Here is a 19,206-nt window from a genome sequence, read left to right as displayed (position 1 = left end):
TTGGGGTCTGTAATTTTTATTGTAGGTATACTTCAACTGTGAGAGACAGAATCTAAAAAAACAAAACAAAAAATCCAGAAAATCACATTGTATGATTTTGAAATAATTAATTTACATTTTATTGCATGCAATAAGTATTTGATCCGCTAGAAAAACAGACCTTAACAATTGGTACAGAAACATTTGTCTGGTAAATAAATAAATAAGTAAATGGGCTGCATTTATGTAGCGCTTTTCCATCTGCATCAGACGCTCAAAGCGCTTTGTCTGCCATTACAGAGCTCAGACGTTTCCTGTAGTTCTTGACCAAGTTTTCACACACTGCAGCAGGGATTTTGGTTCACTCCTCCATACAGATCTTCTCTTCAGGTCACTGACCAGGTCCTCCTGTGTAGTTCTGAGCTTTCTCAGAATCATCCTTACCCCACAAAGTGAGATCTTGCATGGAATCCCAGACCGAGGGAGATTGACAGTCATCTTGTGTTTCTTCCACTTTCTAATAAATAATCATAACAGTTGTTGTCTTCTACCAAGCTGTTTGCCTGTTGTCCTGTAGTCCATCCCAGCCTTGTGCAGGTCTACAGTTTTGTCCCTGGTGTCCTTAGACAGCTCTTTGGTCTTGGCTATGGTGGACAGGTTGGAGTGTGATTGATTGAGTGTGTGAACAGGTGTCTTTTATACAGGTAACAAGTTCAAACAGGTGCAATTAATACAGGTCGAGTGCAGAATAAGAGGGCTTCTTAAAGAAAAATTAACAGGTCTGTGAGAGACAGAATTCTTGCTGATTAGTAGGTGTTCAAATACTTATTTCATGCTATAAAATGCAAATTAATTATTTAAAAATAATACAATGTGATTTTCTGGATTTTTTTTTTTTTTTTGATTTTAGATTCTGTCTCTCACAGCTGAAGTGTACCTATGATAAAAAATTACAGACTTCTACATTCTTTTTTAGGTGGGAAAACTTCCAAAATTGACAGTGAATCAAATACTTATTTTCCTCCACTGTAATAGCCTTTATTTAACCATGTAGAATTCCATTAAGATCAGAACCTCTTTTACAAGAATGACCTGGCCAAGAAAGGCAGCAGTACATGTCATAGTGGACAGGTTAACATCAACATGAGAACGTTGGTGTAAAGTCTCAAGCAGATTTGGATTAGAGACATAGGCATTGAAATAATCCCATCGCGACCTCTGAAAATATATCGGAAGGTGTTCAAGAAGTCAGTCTGGACAGTTTCAGTTCGGATTGGAGAACGTTCCAGTTAGAGGGAGCTGAAAAGCTGAAGGAATTTCTTTCCCACTTCAGTGCGGACACGAGGTACACAAAAACATAATGTCATTGGAGGGCAGAGCATAACGGCTTTCAGACCTCTGAATGGCCTTGAACGGGCCTGTGTGTTGTTTCAGCATTCTAAAGAGCAAATGTCTTGGCGATCTTTGCGGTTTATAGACAAATATAATAAAACTGTGTGGAGTTTCCTAAAACCATGACATCATATTTTAGCCAGGACAACATCAACTCTGTGAACCTCCTCTGTGTGTGTGTGTGTGTGTGTGTGAGAGAGAGAGAGAGAATCTTTTTTCAGTCTATGCTTTTTCTTCAGGAACTGCCCTTTCTCCTTTCTCCATTTCTAAAGAAATCCGGCTAATGAACTGAAATCATGTGGACCTGGTTTTTACAATTTTTGCATTACTGAAGTGCATGTAAACACGAGAGAGCAGATTATTACAGTTATCTGATTATTATGGTCATGTAAACAGGGCCATTGTCAGTACTGGCAAGGTACCTGCCCCCTTCAGCTTCACCCCTTTTTGTGGTGTTGGATCCTGTTTCCTTTCCGATTTGTATCTAAAGCCCACCTGAAACCTGATGGAAACGTGGACATGAGGCGTATGCCACAAAGAAATAAGGCAGTTCTGAACGCAAAACAGGGTCCAACCCGGTACTAGCAAGGTATACCTAATAAAGTGGCCAGTTAGTGTATGTATGTAGATATTTGGCAGCTTTTGTGTGTATTGTATTTTAGGCACATTAATTCTCTATAAAACATTTGCACAGTTCTATAAAACCTGTCTCTAATCTTTCTGTAAATTAGGATGAAAACTAAAGGTCAAACTGATATTTTTCTACAAATGTCACAGTTCAATGTAACTATTGTACTAAATTAAACCAGTAAATATCCTTAGATAGTACAAATGAATGTTGCATTTCCTTTGTCCTCGTAAAGTGCTATTATGAATTGTAGTTTTTATTTTCAGTACGGTCATGCAGCTACATTTAAAACTCCAGCTTTTGCACCTTTTTTTGTCTTCTAAAGATGAATTATCCTCACCAAAATAAGTAAAAAATCCTGAGTGCAATTCCTGAGCCATGGATCTATGAGGTATGGCGGTATGGGTTTCCAGGTGTGTATTTTTAAGGAGCTCATCCATATGGGTTTGTGTTGCTCCGTGTCGTTGTGGAGAACTGGGAGAAGGTAGAGAAAGAGAGCAGGAGCATCTCATTTATATTCACCACAAATCTGCATTTACCTGCCAGTGCAACAGCCCCCCCCCCCCCCCCCCCCCCCCCACACACACACACTATCCTCAACAGATGGCCACCCGTCAGCTCCCAGCAGACAGACACACACACATAGAAAGGCGCAGGGATCCTCGGTGCAAAATAATGTGGCTGAAACATATGATAAGGAACAGGGAGGGAAGTCATTAGTACCAACCAGCGCTCCAGTGTCACCTTATTTATCTAACACTGAGCACACATCAATTACCCGTGCATGGATACACTTAAAGTGCATATCACGAGTAAATAAAATGTCAATTGAGCTGACTGCTCTAAATAAAGAATTATGGAAATATTGGTGTATTGCATTTTATTTTTGGTGCCATGTGCCCTGAGAAATGAAGTCATAAACATGAGGGATTTAGCCTGATTTCACCTGCTGCTGATAAACGCTCAGAAACATGAAACTGTAAGGAAGGTGAACTTTGACATCATGTAGGGTAACACCCCCTCCAGGCCCTCTGTTGAAATGAATAATGAAAACTGAATTTTTTACAGTGTGAAATCAGCGTTTTGTTTGTGGACTTTCATGGTGAATATGTCAAAACGGTTAAAATGTGTGTTTTTTCGGAGTATGTAGTCACATGACTAGTGATGTTTATTAGGCGGGCAGATTTTCCAAAGACATTATTTTGAAGAGGAAAGTGGGTTTGTTTGTTTTTTTGAGTGTCTCTGGGACAGACTGTAGAAGTGAAGCCCAGCACTGTCTTCACGGTCTTCAAAACATGAATCAAAGCACAGATTCTGTCCTGTCCATTCATCAAATCAATTTTATTTATGTAGCTCCAAATCACAACAAACAGTTGCCCCAAGATGCTTTATATTGTAAGGCAAGACCATACAATAATTACGGAAAAACCCCAACGGTCAAAACGACCCCCTGTGAGCAAGCACTTGGCAACAGTGGGAAGGAAAAACTCCCTTTTAACAGGAAGAAACCTCCAGCAGAACCAGGCTCAGGGAGGGGCAGTCTTCTGCTGGGACTGGTTGGGGCTGAGGGGAGAGAATCAGGAAAAAGACATGCTGTGGAGGGGAGCAGAGATCGATCACTAATGATTAAATGCAGAGTGGTGCATACAGAGCAAAAAGAGAAAGAAACACTCAGTGCATCATGGGAACCCCCCAGCAGTCTACGTCTATAGCAGCATAACTAAGGGATGGTTCAGGGTCACCTGATCCAGCCCTCACTATAAGCTTTAGCAAAAAGGAAAGTTTTAAGCCTAATCTTAAAAGTAGAGAGGGTGTCTGTCTCCCTGATCTGAATTGGGAGCTGATTCCAGAGGAGAGGAGCCTGAAAGCTGAAGGCTCTGCCTCCCATTCTACTCTTACAAACCCTAGGAACTACAAGTAAGCCTGCAGTCTGAGAGCGAAGCGCTCTATTGGGGTGATATGGTACTACGAGGTCCCTAAGATAAGATGGGACCTGATTATTCAAAACCTTATAAGTAAGAAGAAGAATTTTAAATTCTATTCTATAATTAACAGGAAGCCAATGAAGAGAGGCCAATATGGGTGAGATATGCTCTCTCCTTCTAGTCCCCGTCAGTACTCTAGCTGCAGCATTTTGAATTAACTGAAGGCTTTTCAGGGAACTTTTAGGACAACCTGATAATAATGAATTACAATAGTCCAGCCTAGAGGAAATAAATGCATGAATTAGTTTTTCAGCATCACTCTGAGACAAGACATTTCTAATTTTAGAGATATTGTGCAAATGCAAAAAAGCAGTCCTACATATTTGTTTAATATGCGCTTTGAATGACATATCCTGATCAAAAATGACTCCAAGATTTCTCACAGTATTACTAGAGGTCAGGGTAATGCCATCCAGAGTAAGGATCTGGTTAGACACCATGTTTCTAAGATTTGTGGGGCCAAGTACAATAACTTCAGTTTTATCTGAGTTTAAAAGCGGGAAATTAGAGGTCATCCATGTCTTTATGTCTGTAAGACAATCCTGCAGTTTAGCTAATTGGTGTGTGTCCTCTGGCTTCATGGATAGATAAAGCTGGGTATCATCTGTGTAACAATGAAAATTTAAGCAATGCCGTCTAATAATACTGCCTAAGGGAAGCATGTATAAAGTGAATAAAATTGGTCCTAGCACAGAACCTTCTGGAACTCCATAATTAACCTTAGTCTGTGAAGAAGATTCCCCATTTACATGAACAAATTGTAATCTATTAGATAAATATGATTCAAACCACCGCAGCGCAGTGCCTTTAATACCTATGACATGCTCTAATCTCTGTAATACAATTTTATGGTCAACAGTATCAAAAGCAGCACTGAGGTCTAACAGAACAAGCACAGAGATGAGTCCACTGTCTGAGGCCATAAGAAGATCATTTGTAACCTTCACTAATGCTGTTTCTGTACTATGATGAATTCTAAAACCTGACTGAAACTCTTCAAATAGACCATTCCTCTGCAGATGATCAGTTAGCTGTTTTACAACTACCCTTTCAAGAATTTTTGAGAGAAAAGGAAGGTTGGAGATTGGCCTATAATTAGCTAAGATAGCTGGGTCAAGTGATGGCTTTTTAAGTAATGGTTTAATTACTGCCACCTTAAAAGCCTGTGGTACATAGCCAACTAACAAAGATAGATTGATCATATTTAAGATCGAAGCATTAAATAATGGTAGGGCTTCCTTGAGCAGCCTGGTAGGAATGGGGTCTAATAGACATGTTGATGGTTTGGATGAAGTAACTAAAAATAACTCAGACAGAACAATCTGAGAGAAAGAGTCTAACCAAATCTAACCATCACTGAAAGCAGCCAAAGATAACGATACGTCTTTGGGATGGTTATGAGTAATTTTTTCTCTAATAGTTAAAATTTTATTAGCAAAGAAAGTCATGAAGTCATTACTAGTTAAAGTTAAAGGAATACTCGGCTCAATAGAGCTCTGGCTCTAAAGGTCTGAAAATTCACAGAGAAACTCACAGTAACGACCAGGTGGACGATATATAATAACAAATAAAACTGGTTTTTGGGACTTCCAATTTGGATGGACAAGACTAAGAGTCAAGCTTTCAAATGAATTAAAGCTCTGTCTGGGTTTTTGATTAATTAATAAGCTGGAATGGAAGATTGCTGCTAATCCTCCGCCTCGGCCCGTGCTACGAGCGTTCTGGCAGTTAGTGTGACTCGGGGGTGTTGACTCATTTAAACTAACATATTCATCCTGCTGTAACCAGGTTTCTGTAAGGCAGAATAAATCAATATGTTGATCAATTATTATATCATTTACTAACAGGGACTTAGAAGAGAGAGATCTAATGTTTAATAGACCACATTTAACTGTTTTAGTCTGTGGTGCAGTTGAAGGTGCTATATTATTTTTTCTTTTTTAATTTTTATGCTTAAATAGATTTTTGCTGGTTATTGGTGGTCTGGGAGCAGGCACCGTCTCTACAGGGATGGGGTAATGAGGGGATGGCAGGGGGAGAGAAGCTGCAGAGAGGTGTGTAAGACTACAACTCTGCTTCCTGGTCTCAACCCTGGATAGTCACGGTTTGGAGGATTTAAGAAAATTGGCCAGATTTCTAGACATGAGAGCTGCTCCATCCAAAGTGGGATGGATGCCGTCTCTCCTAACAAGACCAGGTTTTCCCCAGAAGCTTTGCCATTTATCTATGAAGCCCACCTCATTTTTTGGACACCACTCAGACAGCCAGCAATTCAAGGAGAACATGCGGCTAAACATGTCACTCCCGGCCCCATTGGGGAGGGGCCCAGAGAAAACTACAGAGACATTGTTTTTGCAAAGTTACACACCGATCCAATGTTAATTTTAGTGACCGCAGATTGGCGTAACCGGGTGTCATTACTGCCGTCGTGAATTACAATCTTACCAAATTTACGCTTAGCCTTAGCCAGCAGTTTCAAATTTCCTTCAATGTCGCCTGCTCTGGCCCCCGGAAGACAATTGACTATGGTTGCTGGTGTCACTAGCTTCACATTTCTCAAAACAGAGTCGCCAATAACCAGAGTTTGATCCTCGGTGGCTGTGTCGCCAAGTGGGGAAAAACGGTTAGAAATGTGAACGGGTTGGCGGTGTACACGGGGCTTCTGTTTAGAACTACGCTTCCTCCTCACAGTCACCCAGTCGGCCTGCTTTCCCGGTTGCTCGGGATCTGCCAGAGGGAAACTAATGGTGGCTAAGCTACCTTGGTCCGCACCGACTACAGGGGCCTGGCTAGCTGTAGAATTTTCCGAGTCTCCAATTCGCCCAGCCTGGCCTCCAAAGCTACGAATAAGCTACACTTATTACAAGTACCATTACTGCTAAAGGAGGCCGAGGAATAACTAAACATTTCACACCCAGAGCAGAAAAGTGCGGGAGAGACAGGAGAAGCCGCCATGCTAAACCGGCTAAGAGCTAGTAGCTGCGCTAAGCTAGCGGATTCCTAAAAACACACAAAGTGAATAATGTGTAAATAATTTAGAGGTGATTCAGCAGAGGGAGTGCTTTAGTTAAGGCACATGAAGATTACACTGTGAAACAAATCGTTCTCTAGGTAACTAGATCAATCTAACTGCGCAGATTAAACAGCTAACAGATACAGCAAAACACCGCTGTGCTCCGGAACAGGAAGTGATACAATACCGCAGTGAGAGCCAACCACCAGTAGAGGCTATATTAAACAAATATGTAGGACTGCTTTTTTGCATTTACGCAATATCTCTAAAATTAGAAAGGTCTTGTCTCAGAGTGATGCTGAAAAACTAATTCATGCATTTATTTTCTCTAGGCTGGACTATTGTAATTCATTATTATCAGGTTGTCCTAAAAGTTCCCTGAAAAGCCTTCAGTTAATTCAAAATGCTGCAGCTAGAGTACTAACGGGGACTAGAAGGAGAGAGCATATCTCACCCATATTGGCCTCTCTTCATTGGCTTCCTGTTAATTCTAGAATAGAATTTAAAATTCTTCTTCTTACTTATAAGGTTTTGAATAATCACGTCCCATCTTAGGGACCTCATAGTACCATATCACCCCAATAGAGCGCTTCGCTCTCAGACTGCAGGCTTACTTGTAGTTCCTAGGGTTTGTAAGAGTAGAATGGGAGGCAGAGCCTTCAGCTTTCAGGCTCCTCTCCTGTGGAACCAGCTCCCAATTCGGATCAGGGAGACAGACACCCTCTCTACTTTTAAGATTAGGCTTAAAACTTTCCTTTTTGCTAAAGCTTATAGTTAGGGCTGGATCAGGTGACCCTGAACCATCCCTTAGTTATGCTGCTATAGAGTTAGACTGCTGGGGGGTTCCCATGATGCACTGAGTGTTTCTTTCTCTTTTTGCTCTGTATGCACCACTCTGCATTTAATCATTAGTGATTGATCTCTGCTCCCCTCCACAGCATGTCTTTTTCCTGGTTCTCTCCCTCAGCCCCAACCAGTCCCAGCAGAAGACTGCCCCTCCCTGAGCATGGTTCTGCTGGAGGTTTCTTCCTGTTAAAAGGGAGTTTTTCCTTCCCACTGTCGCCAAGTGCTTGCTCACAGGGGGTCGTTTTGACCGTTGGGTTTTTCCATAATTATTGTATGGCTTTGCCTTACAATATAAAGCATCTTGGGGCAACTGTTTGTTGTGATTTGGCGCTATATAAATAAAATTGATTGATTGATTGATTAATCTTTGTGACTGTGGTCCCAGCTCTCTTCAGGTCATTGACCAGGTCCTCCTGTGTAGTTCTGAGCTTTCTCAGAATCATCCTTACCCCACAAAGTGAGATCTTGCATGGAATCCCAGACCGAAGGAGATTGACATTCATCTTGTTTCTTCCACTTTTTAATAAATAATCATAACAGTTGTTGTCTTCTACCAAGCTGCTTGCCTGTTGTCCTGTAGTCCATCCCAGCCTTGTGCAGGTCTACAGTTTTGTCCCTGGTGTCCTTAGACAGCTCTTTGGTCTTGGCTATGGTGGACAGGTTGGAGTGTGATTGATTGAGTGTGTGAACAGGTGTCTTTTATGCAGGTAACAAGTTCAAACAGGTGCAATTAATACAGGTAAAGAGTGCAGAATAAGAGGGCTTCTTAAAGAAAAATTAACAGGTCTGTGAGAGACAGAATTCTTGCTGGTTGGTAGGTGGTCAAATACTTATTTGCAACAGTAACATACAAATAAATTATTTAAAAAAAAAATCATACACTGTGATTTCCGGATTTAAATTTTTTTTTTTTAGATTATGTCTCTCACAGTGGACATGCACCTAAGATGAAAATTTCAGACCCCTCCATGATTTCTAAGTGGGAGAACTTGCAAAATCACAGGGTGTTCAAATACTTATTTTCCTCACTTTATATATAAATAAAGGAAGATTGTGCACAGAAATGTATGTAAACTTGAACTAAAAAAAAATGAGGGGACACCCCCCTCCCCCCACCCAATTAGAACTTAAACTGTCAATTTTAATTCCAACTTTGTGGAAATGATTGTGAGTGCATTAAACCGTGAGTTTCGTATCTCCACAGTGAGCAGCGATAAATAATTACAGCACTAATTTAAGGCATCACCTCTAGTGATCCCCATTTGCATGAATCCTCCACCCGCCTCCAGTACAGCAGAAAGCTCCAGTGACTGACTGCGGTTTGATGAGGCTGAAAAATGATTTGCAATGACAGAAAATGGGACTTGGTGATTGGGGGAGACAGGAGTGTGATTAGGTGCAAACCAAAGCCAGATTGCAGGAGAATGTCGTGACTTGAAAAGGAAAGAAAGAAGTGGAACAAACAGTCACCTAAGTTTTTTTGAGTGGTATGTGTTCAGGTGAGAGTAGAGACGGATCCTGATGATGTCTGAACAAATGTTCCTTAAACACTCCTTAATTCTCCCATGACATGGAAGTGAAAAATTTACAGGCGCCGACATTAATATTTGCATTTTATTCCCTTAATACTGACTCAGCATTAACGAAGCACCATCGTTACATTATGTACAATGAACTATGACTACAGCTGCAATGATGAACTGATTAATCAGTGGCTGACTATTAATCTACAACCATTTTGATAACTGATTAATAGTTTTGAGTCTTTTTTTTAAATATCCGTATTCTTTGATTTTAGTTTCTTAAATCTGGATATTTTCTGGTTTACTGCACAAGCTGCATTACTCCTATCTGGCAATAAACAGAATTTCTCTGGGCTGTGGATATCATAAGACATTTGAAAGCATCATCTTCAGCTCTGGAAAATACAGATTAACATTTTCCACCATTTCTTGACATTTTACAGACTTAATAACAAACTGTCTAATCAAGAAAACAATAAATACATGACTCGATTATGGTAAGAGTCGGTGGTTGTAAACCTATCCATGAGTGAATACATCAGGGTCAGAGTGCATTTAATACACTGTGTTTAAAATGTGTGGATGGGATATTTCCTGTTGATCTCAACAAGTACGTGGTGGGTGTAACGTCTTATTCTTGCAGCTGGTACCAGATCCTGGGCTGGTCCTAGTCCTCATCCAGACTGGTTGTTTCTGCTTGGCCAATCTCTCCGAGCATGGACAGCAGCTTATGGTATGCACTCCTATGACACAGACAGTTATTTTTTAACAAATATGTATTGTGCAAAACCAGCTTTTCAATGACCTTTGACAGGTTCAGCTCAAAGACATGTCAACACTCATTTGTGTGTGTGTGTATACACGCGCACACGCACACACACACACACACACACACACACACACACACACACACACACACACACACACACACACACACACACACACACACACACACAGAGTGCTATGCAAATGTTCTAGGAACATTTAATGCATCATAAATACATTAAAAATTATGAAAACCTCAAATATTCATAAATAAATGAAATTGTGATGAATTTCAATGTTAACGATAATCAATATGACATTGGGTTCTATTTACTTGTGATTTTTTTGGTATATACGTCACACCAGAGTATAAGATGCAGGACCTCAAAAACTATTTTAAGAAAACCACAACTTTCTTCTGCAGGCCTCCCGTCTTGTGCACCAGCATGGACTCACAAAATCTCCTCAAATTTCCTGTATAATTTCCTTTTTTCACCCCTGTCTACATATATTGTGATGGTAAAAGCCACACAGGCAGAACCATTTATGAACATTAATACACATATATGCAATTTATTCTTGCAAGACAGAAGGTATGTAGTGTGTGAGTGAATGTGGTGTGTGTGACCGCCATCCGCCCTTCCCGATCACCCTACAACATCCTACTCAAAGCTAACCGACAACTTCTATCAGGAAGGACCGACCACCAAAACAACACGAAGACAGACAAGAATGAAAGACAAGTGGTGAAGACAATAACTGTGAAGTGAGACACTGAGGAGATGGTGCCCCAACATAAAACATGCTGGAACAAACCACCACACATGAACAAGCAGTGACAGTGACAGTCTGTTGTCTAGTTAGTGAGCATTCAATCCCTCATCTAGGACACCAGAGTCTTGATCCCCTTGAGAGCACCCAAAAACCGAATTGTGGTGACGCCCACAAACACGGGACCATCTACACATGGAGACCCAGATCACAGCTAAATATCCGATCACTACTGTGGCTGGTGTGTTGGGCCAAGACAAGAGTACAGAATCTTACCATATGACATGGACCACTCCGGCATGTCAGAAGCCATGCCACGAGCACCGACGGAAGTGGGTCGAGGACGCAGGGCCCCGGGGGAACAGGAGAAAAGGGGTAGCAGAAGGGCACGGGGGCCAAGAAAGGCAGCCCCCAGAGCCACCGGGCAGCACAGCAAAACCAACAGGGGAGCCCCCTGACGGTGCCGGAACGCACATCCGACACAACTCCCCCCAACGGAGGCACAGGGAGCCACCCCAACGCCAAGGGAAGCACACAGGGCACCGGCATAGGCCCACCAATAAGGGGAGCCCCAGAACCATGCCACGGCCCCAGAGGGCGGGAGCGAGTGGGAGCAAAGACGGGGAGCAAAGGAGCCACCGCAACCGAATCCAAAGCACAAGGTAGGGACCACCTGGCCACACGAGGGCGGCGCCCAGCCCACAGACAAGAGGCGAGGCCCAACCCTGGGGCCAGGGAGAGCACAAGGCCCCCCTGACGTCAGGCCCGCCAGCGCAGCCGGCAGGGTCCCCCACCCCGGATCCCACCCCAACCACCAAAGCCCATGACAGAAGACTGCCCGAGCGAGAGCGGGGCCCATCCCGCGGAGACCACAGCCCCCCCCATCCCCCCATCACTGCATACTTTACTTGATGGTAATGAATAAAATTTCCTCCTATAATTCCAAACCTCTGCATCAAGTTGTTAAATGGTATAAACCTTTTATTTTGAAAGAGGTGATGAAGGTGTGTGATTCCTTTCTGTTCCCATGTGCTGACATGAGTTGCTTTACTGATCTTAAAGTCTGGGTTGTGCCAAATAGGAGCATCTGTACAGATTTCCATTGGTGAGTTTGTAATTTCTAAGGTTTTCCACCAGGCAGTCAGAGTGGAAGAAATCAACGGATTTTTAAAACATTTATGACGTTTAATGGAAGTAGTAATAAAGGGTAAATCTGAGAGCTTGATGTTGTTACATTCTAACTGTTCGAATTCAATCCAGGAGCTGTGGACTGGATTAGAATGAATCCATTTGATCAAGTATTGTATCTGGTTAGCCAGATAATAATTGAGTAAATTTGGTGCTTCCAGACCTCCTTGAGATTTATTTTTCTGAAGAGTAGTGAGACTAATTTTAGCTTTTTTATTTTTCCAGTAAAACTGAAATGGCCAAATCTAAAGTCTGAAACCATTTGACTGTGGGCTTGAATGAAATCACTGAAAAAAGGTAGTTAATTTGTGGCAATATTTTCATTTTGATAGTTGCTATTCGTCCTAATAAGGAGAGGGGGAGGTTGTTCCATCGTTTCAAATCATTACAGATTTTGTCAGTGAGTGGGGCGAAGTTCAAATGGGTCAGCTCTCCTAATTTAGAAGAGATGTTTATGCCTAGTTACTTAATATTGCCAGTGGGAAAGGCATAGTGTGGATCTTGAGGTGAAGGGTTCCATGAATCCTTGGTTAAAGGAAGTATCATCGATTTTGACCAGTTAATTGAGTAATCTGATAGTTGTGAGAAAGTACTGATCAATTTAAATACTTCTTGTAGTGATTTTGAGGGTTCTTGGAGATATAGTATAATATCATCAGCATATAGATTGATTTTGTGGTCAGACATTGAAGAGTTGATACCCTTGATGTTGACGTTCTGACGTATTGCAGCCGCAAGTGGTTCTATAAATATTGCAAATAATAGCAGTGAGAGTGGGCAGCCTTGTCTCGTTCATCTTTGCAAAGTGAAACTTTGAGAGGTAATCTCATTAGTTGTGACTGTGGCCTTTGGTGAGTTATATAGAGAGTTGTGATCCAATGAATAAATGATTCTCCAAAGCCAAATTTATGAAGGACTCTAGTAAGAAAACTCCAACTGACTCTATCAAAGGCTATTGCCTTTGTATCGCTACGCTGTGATTTGTCAATGAGATTGAGAAGTCTTCTGACGTTACTGGTAGAATGTCGACCCTTAATAAACCCAGTTTGGTCCTAATGTATTATCTATGGCAATATTTTTTCTAATCGAGATGCCAATGCCTTAGCAATGATTTTTACATCGGTATTTATTAATGATAGCGGACTGTAATTAGAGGTCAGAGTAGGGTCTTTTTCTGGTTTCAATATGTTTTATTGCTGCAGTATTCATATGAGTGGGAATTTGACCTTTAGTTAGTTTTTCCTGTTAAAAGGGAGTTTTTCCTTCCCACTGTAGCCAAGTGCTTGCTCACAGGGGGTCGTTTTGACCGTTGGGGTTTTACATAATTATTGTATGGCCTTGCCTTACAATATAAAGCGCCTTGGGGCAACTGTTTGTTGTGATTTGGCGCTATATTAAAAAAAAAATTGATTGATTGATTGATAATCCAAATTTCTGAAACAGTCCTAAAGAATAGTGGAGCCAGTACGTCCCAAAAATGTTTCAGGAATTCGGGAGGAAAATCATCTGGACCCGGAGCCCTGCCATTAGGTATTTTATTCAAAGCTGCATGTAGTTCTATGACAGTTACAGGAGTGTCTAATGATTCAGTGAGCTCTTTAGAAAGTTGAGGCAAGTTCAGATTATCAAGGAATGACTGGATATCTACTGGATTAGGTGCATTCTCTGATGAATACAGATTACTATAATAGTTCTTAAATATCTGATTAATTTCCTCTGGTGACTGTGTGTAGTTTCCACCTTGATCCCGCATAGATGTTATCCTTGATTTTTCCTTACTGCGTTGCGGTTGATTTGTCAGAAATTTACCTGATTTATTATTATGTTCAAAATTATTATATCTAAGTCGTTGGATGAGGAACTCTGTTTTTTTTATATAATATTGTCGAGTTGGAACTTTGCCTTATTTAAATCAGAGTCTGATCACTTGCATCTGCCGCATATTTGTTTGTTAAATGTTTAATTTTTTCTTCAAGGTCATTTTCTAATAATTTGTGTATCTGTATAATTTCCTGTATTGTCAATTGTGTTGGTAGCATGGCCAAAGCAGAGGGTCACCCCTTTGAGTCTGCTTGAGATTTCTTCCTCAAATCATCAGAGGGAGTTTTTCCTTACCACTGCTACTCTGGGGGTAAGGTTAGACCTTACTTGTGTGAAGCACCTTGAGCCAACTTTGTTGTGATTTGGCGCTATATAAATGAAAATGAATTAAAAAAAAAATGACTTAAAGTTTATTGTGGGCAGTCTAAGGCACACCTGTGCACTAATCATGGTGTCTAATCAGCATCTTGATATGGCACACCTGTGAGGTGGGATGGATTATCTCAGCAAAGGAGAAGTGCTCACTATCACAGATTTAGACTGGTTTGTGAACAACATTTGAGGGAAATGGTGATATTGTGTATGTGGAAAAAGTTTTAGATCTTTGAGTTCATCTCATACAAAATGGGAGCAAAACCAAAAGTGTTGCGTTTATATTTTTGTTGAGTGTATTTTTCCTGATTTCTTATAGTGTTTCTTAAAGCCAGAAAGTTGCCATTTGAAATGACTTTAGTTTTGTGTCATGTCTGTGATCTGCTTTTTTTCTACAAAATTAAACAACTGAATGAACATCCTCCGAGGCCGGTGATTCCATCATTTTTGCCAGGGGTTGTGTATATATATATATATATATGTTCATCACTCAGATTGCAATAGCCAATCACAGATTAGCCTTTCTGTCCACCATTTACCTGTAGTTTGGCATGCTTGGCGCCAGAAAGTTATTTTGGATCCACAAAGGCTAGGACCAAAAGTTATATTCCCACTGACCAATAGCGTTAGAGCTTACTGCCAACAGCTAGCCAGTCAGAGCGTGGCATACGAAGGTCAGGAACTAGCTGACAGATGCTGGTTGAAAAAATGGCAACAAACATGTCAACAACAGCAGAAAATCGTCTGCCAGTGAGGTTTGCTGAGTTCACAGAGGAGGAACTGGTGGAAATATTGAACTCCAAGGATGCCAAAAACACTAAGAAGGTAGACAAGCACACTACTGACGTTTTAGAAGCATTCATATGCTGTTCACAACAAAATAAACTGATCTAATTTACTTGACTCTTTGTTGTTTGGTTAATTTGGGAGGGGGGTGGAGAACATAACAATGGATGGCAAGTCGTCCAACATTTCTCTATGCTGGACTCCTTACCATCCATTATTTGTATAATACACACGCACGCACACACACACACACAGTGGGGCCAAAAAGTATTTAGTCAGTCCCTGATTGTGCAAGTTCCCCTACTTAGAAAGACTTTATGTGTAGATTATGGTGGAAAATAAGTATTTGGTCCCCCACAAACAAGATTTCTGGCTCTCACAGAGTTGTAACTTCTTCTTTAAGAAGCTCTTCTGTCCTCCACCTGTTACCTGTATTAATGGCACCTGTTGGAACTCATCTGTATAAAAGACACCTGTCCACAGCCTCAAACAGTCAGACTCCAAACTCAACTATGGCCAAGACCAAAGAGCTGTGGAAGGACACCAGGAAACAGTCAAGCAGGTTGGTGTGAATAAATCAACTGTGGGAGCAATTGTAAGAAAATGGAAGACATACAAGACCATTGACAATCTCCCTCAAACTGGGGCTCCATGCAAGATGGCATCCTGTGGGATCAAAATGATCCTGAGAACGGTTAACAAAAATCCCAGAACTACACAGAGGGATCTGATGAATGACCTGCAGAGAGCTGGGACCAAAGTAACAAAGGCTACACACTACACAGACAGGGACTCAAATCCTGCAGTGCCACGTGTGTCCCCCTGCTTAAGACAGTACGTGTCCAGGCCCATCTGAAGTTTGCCAGAGAGCATATGGATGATCCAGAAGAGGACTGGGAGAATATTATGTGGTCAGATAAAACCACAATAGAAGTTTTTGGTAAAAACTCAACTCGTCGTGTTTGGAGGAAGAAGAATGCTGAGTTGCATCCCAAGAACACCATAATCTACTGTGAAGCATGGGGGTGTTTTTCTGCAAAGGGGACAAGACAACTGATCTGTGTTAAGGGAAGAATGAATGTGGCCTTGTATCATGAGATTTTAAGCCAAAACCTCCTTCCATCAGTGAGAGCATTGAAGATGCAACGTAGCTGGGTCTTTCAGCATGACAATGATCCCAAACACACCGCTCAGGCAATGAAGGAGTGGTTCCATAAAAATCATTTCAAGGTCCTGGAGTGGCCAAGCCAGTCTCCAGACCTCAATTCAATCAATCAATTTTTTTATATAGCGCCAAATCACAACAAACAGTTGCCCCAAGAAAACCTCAACCCCATAGAAAATTTGTTGAGGGAGTTGAAAGTCCATGTTGTCCAGTGACAGAGTTCAAAGTTTCTTGGGTGTATGAAGGTCTTGAGATGAAGGTACCTTAAATAGACTGACACAATTTGTTAATAATAAACTATTATAGGCTTTAATTGTACATACATGTGGGTTTATTAAAGCTATTCATGAAAATATCATTGCTAAGTTGAATATCAACAACAGATCTTATTCTCGTGATCAATGTTTCTGTGTAGGCTCTCAGTTGTCCAGGTGGTTTCCATAGTAGAGAAGCTTGAATCTTCGACTGGACTGGGTTGCTTGACGCGAGGACGTTTCGCTTCAAATCGCAGAAGCTTCCTCAGCTAAAATTCTTGCTCTGGTAGTCTGACTTCTGTCTTGACTCTTGTAGAGAAGAATAAACAGAAGCCAACAAAAGCTGGAGGTTTTTAAACCTAACCAGACCCCTCCTACCGAGAGGCCGACTGCTATAGGCTAAAGGCAGATGCATGGTGGTCCTGAAAAAATCGGACTACAAGGCCAAGATCAACAACTTGCTCAGAAGAAAATCATTAGCTACCTCTAAAACCTGGAGAAAGATGGACTCATCGACAGGCAGACATACTACAGACTGTACCCGGGGGACGCCACTCCATGCATCTATGGACTGCCCAAAATCCACAAACAGGACGTGCCACTCAGGCCTATTGTATGTAGCACAGATTCCATCACATACAATTTGGCCAAGCACCTCAAGTGGATTTTGGCTCCTCTAGTGGGTAACTCAGACCACCATGTGGAGAACACACAAGATTTTGTGAACAAGATCAAGGACCTGCAGCTGGAGGCAGATGAAACTATGGTGTCATTTGATGTGACATCGTTGTTCACCTGCATCCCCACCGCTGAGGCCGTCTCAGCTGTGAGGCAGAGACTGCTGGAGGAAGTGTCTCTGCTTGAAAGGACCAAACTCACACCAGACCACATCTGCCAACTCTTGGAGATCTGTCTTAACACCACGTATTTCCTGTTTAGAGGGAATTCCTACAGGCAGATCCATGGTTGTGCGATGGGGTCTCCAGTATCCCCCATTGTGGCCAATCCGTACATGGAGCAAGTGGAGAAGACAGCCTTAATGTCTTTCACGGGCATCCCTCCCAGTCACTGGTTCAGATATGTCGATGACACATGGGTTAAAATCAAGCAACAGGAGGTTGAGGACTTTACAGAACACATCAACTCGGTGGATTCTAATATCAAGTTCACAAGTGAGGATGCCAGAAACAACCATTTAGCCTTCTTGGACTGTGATGTTACGATTGGAGAGAACAGGCAGCTCCAGACAGGGGTTTACAGAAAGCCAACTCACACTGACCAATACCTGCTCTTTGGCTCAAACCACCCCCTTGAACACAAGCTCGGGGTGATCAGGACTGTTCAACACAGAGCCCTACAGGTGCCCACAACTGCAGAGGGAAGGGCTAAAGAACAACAACATGTCCGGAAAGCCCTCACAGTATGTGGGTACCCATGATGGTCCCTGGACAAAGTGCAGAAGTCCCAGAAAACAAAGAGACCAGATAGACAGGAGACGGAGACAAGAAGAAGAGGAGTGTCTCTCCCTTATTTAGCAGGAGTATGGGAAAAACTACAGAGGATCTTCAGACAGCACAAAATCCCAGTTTACTTTAAACCGGTTAACACGTTGAGACAGAAATTAGTTCACCCTAAGGACAGGATCCCGAGTTACAAACAGAGCAATGTAGTGTATTCTATCAGATGTCAGGAAAACTGTAACGAACACTACATGGGTGAGACTAATCAATCAATCAATCAATCAATTTTTTTATATAGCGCCAAATCACAACAAACAGTTGCCCCAAGGCGCTTTATATTGTAAGGCAAGGCCATACAATAATTATGTAAAACCCCAACGGTCAAAACGACCCCCTGTGAGCAAGCACTTGGCTACAGTGGGAAGGAAAAACTCCCTTTTAACAGGAAGAAACCTCCAGCAGAACCAGGCTCAGGGAGGGGCAGTCTTCTGCTGGGACTGGTTGGGGCTGAGGGAGAGAACCAGGAAAAAGACATGCTGTGGAGGGGAGCAGAGATCGATCACTAATGATTAAATGCAGAGTGGTGCATACAGAGCAAAAAGAGAAAGAAACAGTGCATCATGGGAACCCCCCAGCAGTCTACGTCTCATGCGTGCAGTCTCAAAATAACATGATGAAAAGCATAAAAAAATTACATTTTGATCATATATTGTTCATTTGCAATTGTCGTCATGTGGATTCTCCAGGTTGTTTAGACTGCAGCAATGCTCTGGCACGCAAGGGATTATGGGATATCTTAATGGGGCGAATGGATATTAGTACTTTTTATCAGATTGCTCGATTAATCAATAAAATAATCAATACAATACTCAATTACAAAAATATTTGATAGCTGCAGCCCTACAGCAAAGTGTATTTTGTGTGTGTGTGTGTGCACACGCACGCAGTGGTTCCCTTTAATTAATCTGAGGTCAAACTGAAGCATTTGGGTGTATTCCTGTTGTCAGAGAACTCTCAAACAAGCTGTGTCAGGCCTAAATAATATTTATAGCAGAAGAATATCAGAATTGTTGGATTTTGGCGATGTTAACCTCAAACATGAAAATATAAAAAGGCAGCTAAAGACACTTTGCACTACATAACACCTTTAATAATTAGTTTCTTGTGAACAAGAATAGTTTCATTTTCAAATCTGCTCCTTGAAAGTTACAACCTGGATGAATAATTTCATGAATAAAAGACTTTACACAGTTGCACA

At 41.6% G+C, this 19,206-nt stretch overlaps 1 protein-coding gene across 1 annotated transcript in view; it reads right to left on the bottom strand.

Moving 5' to 3' along the window:
* Positions 1–9,471: 9,471 nt before the first annotated feature.
* The window catches only part of mms22l (MMS22-like, DNA repair protein), a 271,386-nt gene continuing 261,651 nt past the window's right edge, over positions 9,472–19,206 (bottom strand). The window contains 1 exon segment of the mRNA XM_034175438.1: positions 9,472–10,109. Coding sequence (XP_034031329.1) covers positions 10,034–10,109 — 76 coding nt within the window. The 3' untranslated portion in view covers positions 9,472–10,033.

This window comes from Thalassophryne amazonica, chromosome 7, assembly GCF_902500255.1.
Source record: "Thalassophryne amazonica chromosome 7, fThaAma1.1, whole genome shotgun sequence".
Classification (NCBI taxonomy): domain Eukaryota; kingdom Metazoa; phylum Chordata; class Actinopteri; order Batrachoidiformes; family Batrachoididae; genus Thalassophryne; species Thalassophryne amazonica.
The sequence above is the reverse complement of the archived record's forward strand: the minus strand, read 5'-3'. Positions and strand labels throughout refer to the sequence as shown.